Raw genomic sequence first — 16,367 nt, 5'->3', positions numbered from 1 at the left:
TTAAATTAGATTATTTTTCAAAGTAAGTTTGTTGAAGGGTCTATTCGGGTTTAATACTGTTTACACTTTACAGGTATAGTAAAACAAAACAAATTAACCCGAATTAGATTCGTCCTTTGTAATCCGGTTTTTGTTTAATTTACTTTTAAACCGAGGTCCAAGACATCACTTAATTTTATTAAACGCATATCACAAATGCATGAAATCTAATAAAGATCATCGAACGAGTGAGAACATTAAGCGAAAGAACAAAGGTCTCGGTAACTCTCACTAGAACCTCGTACATACTAAACAAATCATATAAAATAATTTAAAAGTGAGATTTCAATCAACGGCCGTGGTGAGGGCAAAAAGTGACGACGTAGTTAGCTTTAGAACACGTAGCAATGCTGGTTGGGTCATCGTAGGCGTATGAGTAGGCCTTTGGGCAAGCTACCTTGAAGATCTTAGAGTAAGCCGTAGGCTTGCATGACTGTGGGTTACCGAACAAGCCGGTACAACAGTAGCGTGGTGAGTTAAAGGCAGAGCACGCGCTTTTACAGGCTACTACCTGTTTCCCGTCACGTGAACGGACCTGTAGACCAACTGGACACATCCGGTTCAGATCGCTTACGCAACCAGCGTAGGTACACTTTCCCGTACCCTTCACAGGCATTATAGACATCGCCAAGTTATATCTGTCATTTACCATTGATTAACAAGAAAATTAGTTTGTGAGAGTAAACAAAAATGTTTAAATTATTGATGTTTAGAATAAGCAATTTGGATTACGGTTTGACTATTCCATTCGATACTTTGGTATATATAGTCACTAGTTAGTTTTATAAGAGTTGAAACCAGACAATATTATTTCTAATACGGTTAGCTTTCTGTTTAGATGTATGAAATTTCTATTTGGTTCGGGATTAGTGAAAAGCCAACTCAAAACATATAATAAAACTTACTATATCCACAACTTAAATATGACTAGGTGCTTCCCCACGCAATGCGTGGGTTATGGTGTAGTTGGCACTTTCTTGTTTTTTTTTGGTCTTTTTCGTTTTTTCTTTTGTATTATTTCGTTTTAATTAGGCATATACGGGCTTTGCCGTCACTTTTATTTATACACAATATGTTTATATCATTTCGTTCATATGTGTATAATTGTGGCGTTTATTTTTTATGAATTATGAAGATGTTGTTTCTTGCTTTTGAGGATCCAATATTATCATTGACTGATATTGTTTCCAATACATTTATTGTATTATAGATTTTCTAATTAACTGCATATGTAAACCCTTCATACGTTGATGTTGCAATAATAAGTTTTTTTTTTTAAATATCTTCCGTGTAAGTGAATATGTTTGTATGCCCATGTTTTGGTCTAATATCAATAAGATTGTTTCTGTTTTTCTTTAGTTGGCTTTGAAACCAATATTGAGTTAAGCAAATAATGGGTCGAATTATGGTGTTAATAAGTAATATAAATTCTTATGTATATATATTGTATATATGTGACTATAAATTTAGCTAACTAAAAAATTATGTAATATTTAAATACAATCTTGAACATATATATATATATATATATTTTTTTATTTGTGGGAGGAATGTATGAAATTATTGGATAGAAGTTATTTTTGAGTTAAATGACCTTTAATGTCTTTAAAGTGAGTTAAATATTAATAAATTTTTATATGTGTCTTGACTTTTTTTAAAAGGAATACCAAGTGTTTCCTTCCAAATTTGAAGTGATATAGTATTTTAGTTTTCTTATATGATTTTATGAACTTCAATGTAAAAGTTTTTCAAAGTAATAAGTACACTCACTGATTGAATTATAAAATTTGGAGAAATGTTTATTTCGTTTAATCATCTGCTCTTTTAAATAAATTAAATAAGTATGTTGTTATTCCTACAAATAGGACAACATATATTATAGTTTAACCATGGAGTTAAGCAATGGAAATGGAACTTGTGATTGCAAGACAAAATGCTTATATGTTACACATTGATCGTTTAAAAATGAATAGGAACATCTAATTCTCAAATAAAGTTGATTGTTTTGTTAAAACCAACATATGTGAATTTAAATTTAACTATGCAAATTTAAAAAATAAATATGAATAGATTAGAAAGGCAAGAAATATAAAAGAAATATTTTTTATATAAATAAAATAAAAATTGAAAACAATGTTAAATATATATAATACTTTCTACATTAAAATATAGAATCAAACTCTTACAAGTTACAACACATATGAGATATAACAACATTTGATATTGGTAGGAGAGGAGGAGAGAATGTTTACTATAAGATGGTAATCCAAATTAGATAATGGAGATGAATCTTTAAAAAATAGAACAATGTAATATATATATATATATAATACTTTCTAAATTAAAATATAGAATCAAACTCTTACAACACATATGAGATATAACAACATTTGATATTGGTGGGAGAGGAAGAGAGAATGATTACTTATAAGATAATAATCCAAATTAGATAAAGGAGATAAATCTTTTAAAATAAGAACAATGTAAAATATATATCATGTAGTCTCTAAAATTAAAATTTAGCATTAACAATTTACAATGATATTTCATTTTTTTTTTACAACCCATACAACAAAAATAAGAAATCAAAAATAACAAAAAAAAACGAAAAATGATTTGAGGTATTGTAGAAGAGAATGAGAGAATGTGAAAATGAGATAGTAAAAGAATGTCAATATGAGAGAATGATAGATTGAGAGAATGCTTATTTATATGATAAAAAATGATGGAAGTTACATTTAGAACTATGGAGTTACAATAGTAATTTATTGTGTTTGAATAAAATTGAGTGGTAGAATATGATTAATGCATAATTTATTTTATTTTCAGTTATAATTTTATTTTAATGTGTGAGTTAAATGTATTGTGTTTATTGGGTCTTAAATATTGTTTAAAGCAATTAGAAAAAAAAAAAAAAAAAAAATTAGAAAACATTAAATGAAAATCAACCAATAAGGAGAGACCAAAACCTTACATTTATATATATGATATATTGCTTTAAACTTTGAAATGAGAAATATATTATAAACAATAATTTTACATGAGAAATATATTAATTTAGCCAACCAAAATATGAATATAAGTTTAGCCAACCAAAATAAATAAAAAATATTAAAATTTAACCAAAAATAATTTCTCTTGAAAGATAATAAGTTAGTAGGAGGAATGAATTAATGTACAATTATTGGATAGGAGTTACATTTGAGTTAAATGGAGTTACATGTCTTTAATTATAAATAAATATTTTAATTTTTTATAACCTAAAATAAAAGGAATACCAAGTGGCTGAATCAAAATTCACATGATTTGGTTGTTTGTTGATATAAACTCAACACTTACACATAATATTTCAAAATAAAAAATATTACTTTTTAAGTGACAAACTAAATTAGTTTTCTTATAAAATTATATGAATTCTTCAATCTCAATAATTTTTAAAATCCCAAGGATAACTTATATTTTTTTGGTTTTCACTCATCAATTTAATTTATAGTGCTAGATTTCATACTAATGGTTTCATCTTTAGAGAATTTAGTGAAATGATATTTTTAAAATTATATTTTATTTTTATATTTAAGTTCCAGTTGAATATGTTTTGTTTTTTGGATCATTTTTTATTTTGATTAAAGACACAAAAAACCAATTGTTTAATTATGTTCTTTTTGTTTTCAAAAACCTCAAATCATAAATATATATATATATATATATATTATATTGATATCTGCAGATTTAACAATTGAATCACAAAACAAAATAGTCTTTATAAATGGATAAATGGATAATTATATTGATCTTTAAATATTATATTGATCTTTATAAATTATTAAAAATGATACATGAATATGTGAGATAACCAGAGACATAATAGATAATTACATATGGATCATTTCAACTTTATGATCTTATTGTGTGGTGAATATTGTAAGGAAGTATGAAAATAATGACTTATAAGATGTTAATATAAAATAGAAAATGGAGATAAACATTTTAAAAGATTAAAATAAATATATAAGATATACATATCATACAAACTCTAAAACTAAGCTTTTACAATGATATTTGATTTGATTTTTTATAACCCATACAACAACAATAACAAAAAAAATACAAAACAAAACAAAACAAAACAAAAAAGAGATTTGAGAGTAGTGGAAGAAGATGAGAGAATGAAAGAGTGATAGACTAAGAGAATAAGATAATGAGTATTTATAGGAAGAGAAATGATGAAAAATTACATTTAGAAAAATGAGAGTTACAATTCTAATTTATTGTTTTGTTTTAATACAATTGATTAATACAACTTAGTGGAGAAATAAAGTTAATGCATAATTTATAGGGAGAAGCTATAAAGATTTCAGTTTTATATTATGTGAGTTAAATATGAAAATTAATTGTTTTAAATTTGTGTTTTAATATAATTTTTTTTTTGTTAAAATTACATTGCCAAGTGGACCAATAAGGAGAAACTGAAACTCTACTTTTATATATATGATTATATTTTTAAAAAATATTCGTATGTAAATATCAAAATATATAAAATTTTGATTTCATGTACACTAAAGTCAGTAAAATTTTGATTCGGTTCAGGCCTTTTTTGAAACTTTTTTTTTCCACCCCCTAATTATGTTACCATATCAAATCCATTCACATTATAAATATAATTAATCATATACAATATAAAAATAATACTGATGAACGCTAAACAAAAGTTAAACCGAACCGAATTAAAAAAAAAATTGGTTTAAGTGAGAGACATACCCATCAACGAGGCTGACGTCATAAAAGTCCATGTCATGACCGAGGGTGATCTCGGCGAGTGTAGCCGGAGGTACACCGCCAGCTCCGTTACAGAGGAGAGAACCACCGCAGTCTCCGGTGGCGCAGTGACCACGGCCAGATCTGTCGAAGGAGCAACCGTGGCGGCCCCAGAAGCGACCGGACCAGAGAGGTGGAAGTTGGAGAGTGTAAGCTCTTTTGGGAGAGAGTTTAAATCCGCCGCCGGCGAGGAGCGGTTGACCGGAGCTAGCTTGGATCCCAGGCCAGACTGGGTATGTGCACTTGTTGTAGAATATGACCGTTGAAGCTAAAGTTCAACGAAATAGGCAAACCCAAAATGTCATTAGTTTGGTTTTGATGTGATTAATAATAATATATGAATTTAAATTCAAAAGATCTGAGATAAAAAAAAAATAGAATACCTGAAGCGTGGGAGAGAAGAAGAAGGAGAGGGAGGAGGAGGAAGAGAGATGTTGAAGAAGCCATTGATGGTACTTCTGATTTCTTTCTACTTGAGTGGAAGACGCAAACAAGGGCTGTGAAAGCAGCTTCACATTTCTCTCATTGCCTTTTGGAGATTTTTCTCTTTATAGAGAGAAAAAGGCCGGTGTCCTTTCTTTTCCTTCTTTTTATTAGGGTTTATAAAAATGAAATATATATATAAAAAAAAACAGTCAAGTTGAAAGTAAATATCTAACTTCTTTTTTTGTTTTTTTTTAACATCAAAGTAAACAATTATCAACGATTAATATTGGTAGCTGAAAACTAGGATTATCGTATTGAAATGGATTGTTTGTGGTTAGTAATTACCGTAGTTTGTATAAGTGCAAAAGAAAATTTGTACATTTACAACCTAACTATAACAAATAAAAATCAGCAGTTTGAAAGAAAAATTGTTCATTTTTACACTGTTGCAGACAACCATGTTAAAAGAAAGAATATATGTGTTTGGGGAATGTAGTAATGACAAAATTTATCAGACCTTTCGAAGCTGTCAGAAGACTAATTCGAACCTTTGTTCTATGACTCGTAAAGTTAATTGGTTTGCAAATTATGCATAGTTTAATAGTATGAATATTTTCATTTTTTTTCCTTCTCCTTCTTGGTTTAATCATATAAGTTCTAGAGAAATAGTTAAAACTCGTCTACACAGTTCACTATAGTTCCAAACTATATTAATTAAAAATTTAATTTTACAAATTGAAGGGACTAGTTAAATTTTACACCGTTTACATTAACAAGATCGTTAAAATATTTTGGCATTCCTACACTAAAATTCTCGCAAGGGGGACTAGTTTAAAACTAAAAATTAACGTGAGGTTTTGGATTCACGTGACAGGCAAAGGAATCTAGCTATATGAAGCAGTGAGATTTAAATCTTAAGTTTTCGTTTCACTAAAGAACAAATTTTTTTGTAAGAAAATAAATAAATGTTAAAACAGTACTTTTTTTTCTTCCTTTTTTCAACAATCGACATAAAAAGATGCTCCACGAAAACGGTGTTTGAAGGCTCTCTGAATAAAGTAGGAATATCCGAGTATGGACCGAAACGAAGATTATACAGACAATAGCATAAATAATAAAGGGTTTGTTTGCATATTAGTATATTTTGGAAACTTAATTGGTAAACTAATACATTTACTATTCAAAATTGGAAAAATAGGTGTTGTGTAATAGAGAATATGTGAGATAGGAGAGATTGTTGGACATAGGTTTGGGTGAGAAGATTACCAAAAGGAGTATGTGTGTAGATGAGAAATTTTTTTCCTTCAATCATAATTATTCAAATAATTGTTAATATAATCTTTTTTTAGAAATTTTCTTGGATACAAAAAAAATATATATTTTTTCTTTACAATTTGATATGATTTTATTTAATAATTTTTAAATATATTATTTATATATTTTGTATTGTACACCTTATTTAGTGTACACATTGTTAAGAGTACAGACACACATTATTAAGTGTACATATGTAATTTGTATAAAACCATTATGATACAAATATCTGAAACCCTAAAAATTAAACAAATTATACAAAGTACATCTGTACACTTACTAATATGTACATACATCTGTACACTTACTAATGTGTACAGACATCTATACACTTAATAATGTGTACATATACAAAATTTATAAAAAATATTTAACATTATCAAATAAAATCATGAAACAAAATGCATATCAAATTATAAAAAAAAAACATAGATTTTTATACATCTTTAAAACTTTAGAAAACAAATTTTAATTAGTCAGCATTTTTTGTTTTTAAGATTGTAGAGAGCATATATTAAAAAAAAAAAAAAAAAAAAACAGAGACTCAATTGCATGTGANAAATATGAAATGTTGATGAGGGTTGAAAGGTCTTGTGAACAGTAGAAAATGTGTAATTTGCTAATTATAAATAGTGATTGTACTACTTTTATAATTATATTTTAAAAACTGTCTATTTTGCCAAATAATTTAATAATAAATATGACTTGTTTTTTTTTGAACAACTAATAAATATGACTTTTTTTGAAGTATTTTGTGGAAAACTTATATGTTCTAGATGTCATAACAAAGGTATGCACGTGATAAGAAAACATGATCATAAGTTAAATTTTAATTTGTTGATAGTGATTTTCATTGAATAAATCCAACGTTTGATATTAGTTGATATCTCTTCAGGATATTAGTAAGCGTTTACTAGAAAGCTCAAATATATAGACTTAACTTGTTTCTGAGAACATGAGAGGGTTCAAGTCAACCCTAAGATCCAAAATGTATCTTTGTTAGGAATAACGAATATTGGATTTGAACAAAGAGCAACGTTGTGGTTATGTGCGTAACCGATAACTTATTACATCAAAACATACTGATCGGTATTCATAATCACCGAATCTAAAAAGCTTAATAATTGATCATGCGAGCTTTGCTTTGATATCTTCAATAATCGGTGGTGTGATAGTTTTGTATGACTTCTCAGTCGGATGGGCAATATCCCAAAACACGTATCGAGACGCGTCCAAGCACGGTATTATGGACGTCGGCGTACAACAACATCCATGAGATACATCAATGAACCCTGCAGCATGCATTTTTCCAACGAATGATAGCATATTAATTAAATGTTTTAAAAACACACATATGAGTTGTCTTGTTGAATCATGTGATTGATTACCTGAAGCTTGAGGGTTGTTGATTAGACCAAGAAGAGGAGTGTACATATCTATGTACATGAATTTTGCCCCCGGAAATGTTGCACCAAGTTTTTCAAGCTCGGCAGATAATTTTTTGTTGAACATATCAGCTGCTTGATTTGAGAAGACTTCACATATTAAACTCCCAAGCATGGTTCTTGCTCCTGGTAAGCAGCCTAGCGGTAATGTTCCCATAACCGCAAATTTTCTTGCGCCCATATCATATAAACTCTTCAAAAAACCAAAAAAAAAAAAGGAAGAAACATTAGAAATATAGAATATTATAAATGCAATATTTGACTAAAATCTAATCGTATTTAATTATGTTTTATATTTTGCAATATTGATTGTGTACCTTTATGAGATCACGAGTCCAAGTGACCAAGAGATCAGTGTAGCCTGAAACAGTGTATTGTAACCTTCTAGACATCGTAGTAAAATAGGTGATAGCAATATCGTTATTTCCAGCTGAGATTAGATAAACAGCATTTGATATAATCGTATTTGCTTGTTCTTGATATCCTACTACACCATTTAGTCTGGTGATGTAGTTTTGGAAGTCTGTAACCTGGTCTGACACCCATATAACTCCCTAACCACACCAAAATATAATCTAATTAAATTTTGATATAAATTAAAAAAACGTGTTATAATTTTTGGGACAGAATAGTAATATTTTACTTGTATTCTAGCAGTGATTGCATCAAGTCCAGAACCACCGGATGCGAAACAAACACCAGTTGGTAGATCATTGTTCGAGAGGAATGGGTCACGGTATGCTGGTAAGAGACTCTTCAATCCCAAACCTTCGGCTGCACACAAAAGACATTTATTTTGGTTATGTCACACGCAAAGACATTAATTGCTACCAGAGAATATTTGTGTCATTGACTAATAGTATTCAAAACTGATGTATCCGTTACAAACATATCAACAGTAAAATGTTCTAGCTAGAGATCAAAAGAATGAATACACATACCAATCATATCTGAAAAAACTCTCCCATTGCCAAATCTTCCTGTAGCTCTTCCACCTACAAGATCTCGACCGTATGGGAAAAAATTGACTTTAGTAAGAGTGAGAAGAAGATTATTGTTGCCCGTATCAAGTATTGAGTCTCCAAAAGCGAAAAGTGCCGAAACCGTTGAGTTCCCATTTGATTGTTGGGCAGAGCCAACATAAAACAAGCTAATGAACGACAATGCTGATAGCATTTTCGAGAGCATAACGAAATTCATATTTGTCGAACTTGTTTTTGGGTTGATGTTTTGGTGAAAATGTCAGAATATGAAGTATATAAACAAGATAATTTCTGATCTTAGAGAAAAAAAGATTTTGCACAAAAAAAATATATAGGTAAAGTATCTACAATGACTTTTAAAGGAATCAAATAATCAAATTCAACGAAATGGCTGTCAATAAATGTTATCATTGTATTCAAATTTTGGAAAAAAACTGCAAATTCAACGAATTTTATATAGTAATTAGCAAAAAAAAAAAAGATACAAATCTTCATTTAAGAACCACAAAAAAATTTAGGAGAGTGTATTGAAACTGGAATTTTGGAAGATTAGATACAAATCTCTTTCCTTTAGAACCAAAAAAAAAAAATTACAGTACATCATATCACCCGATTCATTGAAGAAAAATATTTAGGTTCACTTATAAGGTGAACCCTTTTATTCACTCATTCCTTTTCAACCAATCAAAATCTTTTATACATTATTTTTATTTAAAAAATAAATCAAAATTCAATTAAAAAGCAAAAAAAATTAAGGAAACAAATTCTGTATACTTTTAATTAAAGAAAATTAAATATTGGTTTGGTTTAGATTTTACAATTAAAATAAAATTTTATGTCGGTTTGGATTTACAAATGAAGTGGTTAAGGTTTATATTTTACAATAAAACGAAATTATATGTCGGTTTGGGTTTACAAATAAGATTGTTAGGGTTTAGGTTTCACAATTAGAATGAAATTATATATCGGTTACTCGGTTCAGGTTTACAAATGAGATGGTTAGAGTTTAGATTTCACAATTATAATGAAATTATATGTCGGTTTGGGTTTACAAATGAGATGGTTAGGGTTTAGATTTTACAATTAGAATGAAATTATATATCGGTTTAGATTTATAAAAAAACGGTTTGAGTTTTTAATTTTATAATAATATACACAGATTTTGTTTCCTTATTTTATAAATGAATAAATAGGTTCTTAAATATGTTATAACATGTCAGATTCTCATTGTTAAAATAAGAACAGGTGAACAAAGGGACCCAAGAATTGTTCTTCATTGAATGAATGCTGAATCGGCGATCTTATCCTGGTCATTGAAGTCTGTTTTATTTATTTTTCTTTTTATCTTAAACCAAAATCGACTTTGTTTTATATATAATTCAACGGCTATGATAATAATTGTGCCCTTATAATTTGATTGAGGAGACACTACAAGAAAATGTCACATATATAGCGTCCGGAAAACGCTATAACAGGAAAGCATAGCGTTATAACAAACGCTATGTCTGCGCCCGTTATAATAGATATGGCACTTTACTTAGCGGTTTTACCTTATGCTATATTAATTATCTTTTAGATTGCGTTTTCTTTATTTCTATTGTATACTTTATAATAGCAATTAATCTTCGTTATTATTTATTGTTTCATATCATTTGTTTTGTATTATTAATTTTATTGTACCCTAGATTTTGTTTTTCTTATATTAATTAGCTCTGTTATATTTTGTTTATTAGATAAACATCTTGTCATTTGTCAAACCAACAATATTTAAAGAAAAAAAGTTCATATAGCCACAATCGTGAAATACAAGAGAAAGGTTCCACAAGTACAAATACAAGAAGTTCCACAAGTACAAATACAAGAAGTTCTAACTTCGATTTCCATAAATTTGCAGAAAGACTATCTGAGAGAGATAAGAGAATTTCGGAGAGAGCTAAAGAACTTTTTAGAGATAAAGAATCTAAGAATGTGAGATTTTCGACAAGAATCTAAAAATCAAAGGAAAGAAAATAAAAAACCCTAGCTCGTGAACAGAGAAGCAAAAGAAAAGAATGTGAGATATTTCGACAAAAGTAAGAGGGAATAATGAAAAAATTGGGCGCTTAGTTTTTTAGCTAAGTACATAGCCGGGAAATGAAAAATAATTTTTCCACCTAAATTAAAGACAGCGTTTTAAATATTGTAAGATACGCTTCAACAAAACTGTAACTTCTAAAAATATAATATAGCGTTTACAATTACCCAAACGTTATCTAAAATACGCCAGTATGTTAACTATAGCATAAAGAAAAAAACGCTGTATTCATATGCTATATTTACGACGTTTTCTTGACCTTCTAACTCGGTACGACACTTACCAAGGCTTGGTTTGATTCATGTAATAATTTTTTTTTTAATCTAATAAATTTAAAGAAGTACTAAAATAGAGATATTTATATGAACATAAAATTAACTTTTGAACTCAAACATTTAGGCTCACCACTAGTAGTCGGTAGTCACTATATGAAGTTTAGTAACTTATATTCGTTAAATATAACTATATAAGTAGTAACGGGGAAACATACAGTATATATATACTTGAATTTAGTTGATTCTAACAAAAAATATATTAGAGCGCCAAGCCAAAACCTCACTCTGGTCCCCCCCCTTTGGATGGCTAAAATGTAACTTTGCATCATTTTAGGATAAAGAGTTCAATGTTAGTGGAACAACATTGGTTTTGAGAAATGAAACTGGTGTAGTTTTATTGCATAGCAGAAAGTCCTTTGCTATGATACATTCTAAATTTGATGCTTGCCTACAAAGCTGGCTTTGGTGGTTTTGGTCTATTGAGAGTATGATTAGTCACAATTTCAGTAAGATCATATTCGCCTCAGAAGACAAAGAGTTAGTTGGAGCTCTTCAGCGGCCAAAAGCTTGGCCTTCTTTCTTGCTGTATTCTAGGACCTTGGAAGCAGCTTTGGGTAATGTTTTGGTATGTAAAGTTTTTTTGGAAGACAGAAACTCAAATCTTGGTGCTCATCTTATAGCAAAGAGTGTAACAAGAGAGGATCGCCGTCAATCTTATGTAGCAACTGAGTATCCATGTTGGCTTCAAAAGATTTTTGTAGATGATATGGCTAGAATCGTAGTTTATATTTTGCTTGTTAGCTGGGTTGATTGCCCTTCATCCTTTTCGCAAAACCGTATATTCTTATCAATCAATATAATCGTTCAGTGAAAAAAAAAAGTGTAAAGCAAAACTATATATGTTTGCATCAAATCATACATTTGGTTCACCAATCACCATAATTCCCTTGCGTAGTCCTCATTTGTTGGTGTACAGAAAATCACTTTGTACATATGCATGTCATATATGGAAGATTACACATGAACACGAATGCAAAGTTATTATCATAATATGTCATTGCAGTAGCGGCTTCGATAGAAATTTATCCTTTTATCCCTCAAACCGCTCTCTATTTGGGAGAAGAAAAAAAAAACATACTAAAATGGTTGACAGAGAACAGTAGACGCCACCAAAAAGAATCGACAAACTAGAATAGATAGAGTTTTTTTTCCCGTAAATTGTTTATAAGGACGTGCCTAATTTAGCCGAAAGTGGTAGCCAACAAGTTACGAGTGATTGACCATATCCCATCCAACCATGGGGAGAAACAAGGTTAGTGTCTCGGTTTATTATCTCCTTATATTTCAAAAAATCTTGTCTTTCTCTAGAACTGATACCTCATTCTCTAACTAGGGTTCTTCAAGATGATCCCGAAACTACCACTCTCGTTCACTGTTTTTTTTTTTTTTTTTAGTTCAAGATTTACCATGGCAAACTAGATCAAACCGATTTTAAAATATCACATGTATTACAATACCAAACTGGATAGGCTTTAAAATGGAGGGAAGCTCACAGCTACATATAGCTTGAAGAGATAATAACAGGGGAACTGGGTTTTGATGATATACACATACCCAAATTTATTTTCAACTTAAGTTTTTTTTAATTATAACACAATGCCAGAATCAGTTTCTCTTGGCGATGAACAAACCCCACTTCTGCTCACCACTTGAGCTCCTGAGCAGCTTTGAGTTCCACCCTCCTACAATATCCTCGTAATCTTCTTTCGAGAAGTCTCTGATGAACTCATCCTTCTCTTTCTCCACTGCGTCCAGTTCCCGTTTCAGTACTTTCACGAACTGATGACAAGGCAGACAGCAAATTGGTTTCAAGTTCTTTTTCAGAACGTATTTAGAGTTTATTGTAGAGAAACGTTTCATACCTGATCAGTTCTGTCCTCTGCGATTACCTCCTCGAATCCAGCATCTTTCAGCATCTATCAAACCAAGCAAGTTCAGGCGACTAAGTTTGGTGATTTTTTAAAGTAGAAGAGGAGACAGGTTCAATCTCTGTATACCTGACCGTATGTTTGTACATCATGAAGATCATACCCTCGTTGCTTGATGTAGTTTGCAAAGTCTGGAGATGGGGTTTTGGGGCTTCTGCAGTAATCGGTAATGAGAATTTTTCCTCCTGGCTTCAACCATTTGTAGAATGTTCTGAACAACGCTGGCTTGTCCTAAAGAGTAAGACCAGCGATTACAAAATGGAGAAACGAAATGAGAAAGAGATTTTTGCGAACAAAGCTACAGAATGAAGTCATAAGGTAAGAAAAAAGAAGCGGAAGTTAATACTTGGATATGCAGAATGGTGTCTCTGCTGTAAATAACATCAAAGGTCTTATCAGGATACTCCTTCTTGGTGCAATCAGCTACTTCAAATTCTACAGAGCATTTGAGTCCTATTGCGTGTTCGAGCGCAAAAGAGATCATGTTTACTGATAGGTCAATGCCCACAACATCCACGTCAAAGTTCTCAGCCATGTAGAAGTCCCCTCCTCCGATTCCGCATCCAACATCTAGAACTTTCTGGCCTGGTTTAAGATCCAGCTTATCCACAAATTCCTTTGTTGTCTCTATATCAAAGGTCAAAACAAAAGAACAGTATATAATAAGAAGGAAAGATACTTCACTTGCATACAATAAAAATGGAAAAGTTAATGATTTAACATTGAACTTCAAATACAGAACCATAAGTACAGCAAAATTGATAGAGCTCAATGACTAAAGAGCATACCGAGTCCCCCTGTGCTCACAAACCCCTGCCCAAAGACACGCTCATAGCGTAAGATACCACTAGACTTGTACTGGACATTGTCCAAGAAGCGTTGGAAGCCCCTATCATTATCTGAACTGACTTTCTGCCAAAGCCAGCATATCTGAAATTTTGTGAAAGTATTAAGCATGAATCCGATCGATACTATCAAAGTGTGTGGCTAAAACATGAAGAGGCCTCTTACCTGGTTCTGGTTCTTTTTGCTTCTCACATAAGCTCCAACACATTTACAGCTAACCAAAGATAGCTCGTACGAATTCCCAGCATCGTCATTCATATGGCATTCTTTGAAAAGCTGAAAAGTATATATATATATATATATATGCACCAGAATTCAAAAATAATTGTCCAGAAAACAGAAGAATGGAGGTAAATATATGTAATCACACCTTTGTGTAAAATTTGGGTTCACGGTAGTGTGTTGGGTTGTACTTGCGCTTGTTATCACCAGACTGATGGAAGCAAGACTCCCTAAAGAAAATATACCCGCCAACCTTTGTCCATTGTAACATCTTTTTCGCCAAATCTTCAACCTGCAATTTGATGAAAGACAATAACTTTGTCAAGAGATATAAATGACCGACTGTTTGAAGATTAAAACCACTCTTCATATGTGAAGTTAAAATATAGACAGGTGATTAATATCTCTAGCACATGGCGCATAACTGAGTGAAGCTTAAGATACTTTATGGTCCAATTTTTTTCATTTGATATGCCAAGTAACATTAAAAACTACTGGTTTCCGGTCATTGTTGTACATAATACTGTAATAGTAGTCCCAACATGTATTTCTATGCGTTACTTTCGCGGTTACTCTTAAGTGTGTACTGTCTAAACTCTAAACTGGTTCCCTCACTAATAAGGTAAATGGTTACCTCTTTATCAGAGAGATACATTAGCAGCCAGTTGGAGAATATAAGATCCATAGAGTCATTTGGAAATTTCATATCCGGGGATGTGACATCAGCGCACATAAACTTGACGTTCCTGTAGTGCCCGTTAATGTTCTTATTCTGCAGATAAGAAGACTCTCATGAGGGAAAAATCGAACAAAACTCAGTAGTATAAGTAGCTTGAAAGAACAGGGACGGGGGTGATCTAACCTTTTTAATAACACTTTCAATGAAGTCAACAGCAATGAGCTGGCCAGCCTTCTGAGCTAATTCAGTAGTGAAACGACCAATACCAGCACCAAACTCTAGCACTGTTTTCCCTTCAATGGGTGGTAGAAGCGAAAGTATCTTGACACAAGCACACACAGTTTAAGCCTTAGAAGCTTTCTCTCATAAGTCCATGAGGACACAGTAAAAAAAAAGGATAAACACAACACGGTTTATATAACAGCTTTCTTCACATGGTAAAGGAAGAGCAAAGAAGTGAGAAACTGCCTAAAGCTATGTGATTTATCTATCTGATCCATCTCAAGGCATAATGAGACTCGTAATCTGTATAGACTTAAAGGTGGGGGAGTCGAGATATATACCTCAGGTCGTTCTTCTTTGTCGAGGTCAGCAGCTTTGGAATCAAGCATCATGGCCTCAACACTCAATCCTACAGAGTGCACTTTCCAGTAATTCTTTTGGATTTCACGTTCCTCACCTTCAAGCGTAAAATAAACAAACCCAAAATCAAGAAACGATTACCAAATAATCAAATAAATGCTGACCCAATATCAAAACAGATACTTTACGGGAAAAACAAAAGAAAAACAAAAAAAGTCTCAATTTTTAAATCGTGCACAGTCTCATCGTGATTCAGACCAGATTAACTCACCATACGCAGCCATTTTCCAGTGAGAACACAGAAGGAAACAAGAAAAAGATGATTTTTTTTTTTTGTTTCTCTATGAATCGAGAACTAAGAAACTATGGCTATGATCCTTCGATGGCGCGTCTGGATCTAGAGAAGCTCCTCGATCTGCGGTTGTGAAGCCTACCCTTCGACTGCATCAGATTTCTCTCTGTCTCAGATTTCTCTGGACTGAGGAGCTCTCTTTGCCCACCAGATTTGAGAAGACGAAGAAGCGCTTCACATGTAAATTATGGTTTTACATGATGTTTTCTAATTTCCGGTTATTGATCGGTTTATTTTCTACGGAACCGAAATAATAGCCGATTCTATCTTATATCGGATCCGATAATTCAAACACTACTAACTAAAGGGACCGTTAGGAGAATCTAG

At 31.3% G+C, this 16,367-nt stretch overlaps 3 protein-coding genes across 4 annotated transcripts in view; all 3 read right to left on the bottom strand.

The window, feature by feature from the left end:
* LOC104702059 (thaumatin-like protein) overlaps positions 1–5,427 on the bottom strand; it is a 6,169-nt gene extending 742 nt beyond the window's left edge. Inside the window, exons 1-3 of one of the 2 annotated variants that reach the window (XM_010417871.2) lie at positions 5,238–5,427; positions 4,798–5,122; positions 551–677 (exon numbers count right to left, since the gene is read on the bottom strand). In XM_010417871.2, coding sequence (XP_010416173.1) covers positions 551–677; positions 4,798–5,122; positions 5,238–5,301 — 516 coding nt within the window. In that variant the 5' untranslated portion in view covers positions 5,302–5,427. Of the gene's footprint in view, positions 1–152; positions 678–4,797; positions 5,123–5,237 lie in introns of those variants that run through there. The other variant, XM_019227798.1, reaches the window with a different exon arrangement.
* Positions 7,723–9,241, bottom strand: LOC104702058 (GDSL esterase/lipase At1g73610-like). The gene is made up of 5 exons (XM_010417869.1): positions 8,981–9,241; positions 8,683–8,813; positions 8,357–8,593; positions 7,983–8,232; positions 7,723–7,886 (listed from the first exon to the last, which is right to left on the bottom strand). Exons 1-5 carry the CDS (start codon positions 9,237–9,239, stop codon positions 7,723–7,725), a joined length of 1,041 nt encoding a protein of 346 aa, XP_010416171.1. The 5' UTR covers positions 9,240–9,241.
* Positions 12,910–16,182, bottom strand: LOC104702057 (phosphoethanolamine N-methyltransferase 3-like). Its single transcript, XM_010417868.2, has 11 exons — positions 15,960–16,182; positions 15,670–15,785; positions 15,290–15,427; positions 15,062–15,199; positions 14,576–14,719; positions 14,371–14,481; positions 14,148–14,289; positions 13,706–13,986; positions 13,429–13,590; positions 13,294–13,347; positions 12,910–13,210 (listed from the first exon to the last, which is right to left on the bottom strand). The coding sequence occupies exons 1-11, from the start codon at positions 15,970–15,972 to the stop codon at positions 13,037–13,039; spliced, it is 1,473 nt and encodes a 490-aa protein (XP_010416170.1). The 5' UTR covers positions 15,973–16,182; the 3' UTR covers positions 12,910–13,036.

The sequence above is a fragment of the Camelina sativa genome, chromosome 7 (genome assembly GCF_000633955.1).
Source record: "Camelina sativa cultivar DH55 chromosome 7, Cs, whole genome shotgun sequence".
NCBI classification, from domain to species: domain Eukaryota; kingdom Viridiplantae; phylum Streptophyta; class Magnoliopsida; order Brassicales; family Brassicaceae; genus Camelina; species Camelina sativa.
Note: the sequence above shows the minus strand (reverse complement) of the source record. Positions and strands in the feature narration are given on the sequence as shown.

Excerpts from the sequence above, each read along its gene's own strand:
- LOC104702058 (XM_010417869.1), bottom strand. The coding sequence starts at position 9,239 with ATGAATTTCGTTATGCTCTCGAAAATGCTATCAGCATTGTCGTTCATT. Across the intron at positions 8,594-8,682 it reads CAATCACTGCTAGAATACAA|GGAGTTATATGGGTGTCAGA; the intron begins GTAAAATATTAC and ends TGGTGTGGTTAG. Across the intron at positions 7,887-7,982 it reads CAACAACCCTCAAGCTTCAG|GGTTCATTGATGTATCTCAT; the intron begins GTAATCAATCAC and ends TGCATGCTGCAG.
- LOC104702057 (XM_010417868.2), bottom strand. Across the intron at positions 15,200-15,289 it reads TTGAAAGTGTTATTAAAAAG|AATAAGAACATTAACGGGCA; the intron begins GTTAGATCACCC and ends TCTTATCTGCAG. Across the intron at positions 13,211-13,293 it reads CAGAGGACAGAACTGATCAG|TTCGTGAAAGTACTGAAACG; the intron begins GTATGAAACGTT and ends CCTTGTCATCAG.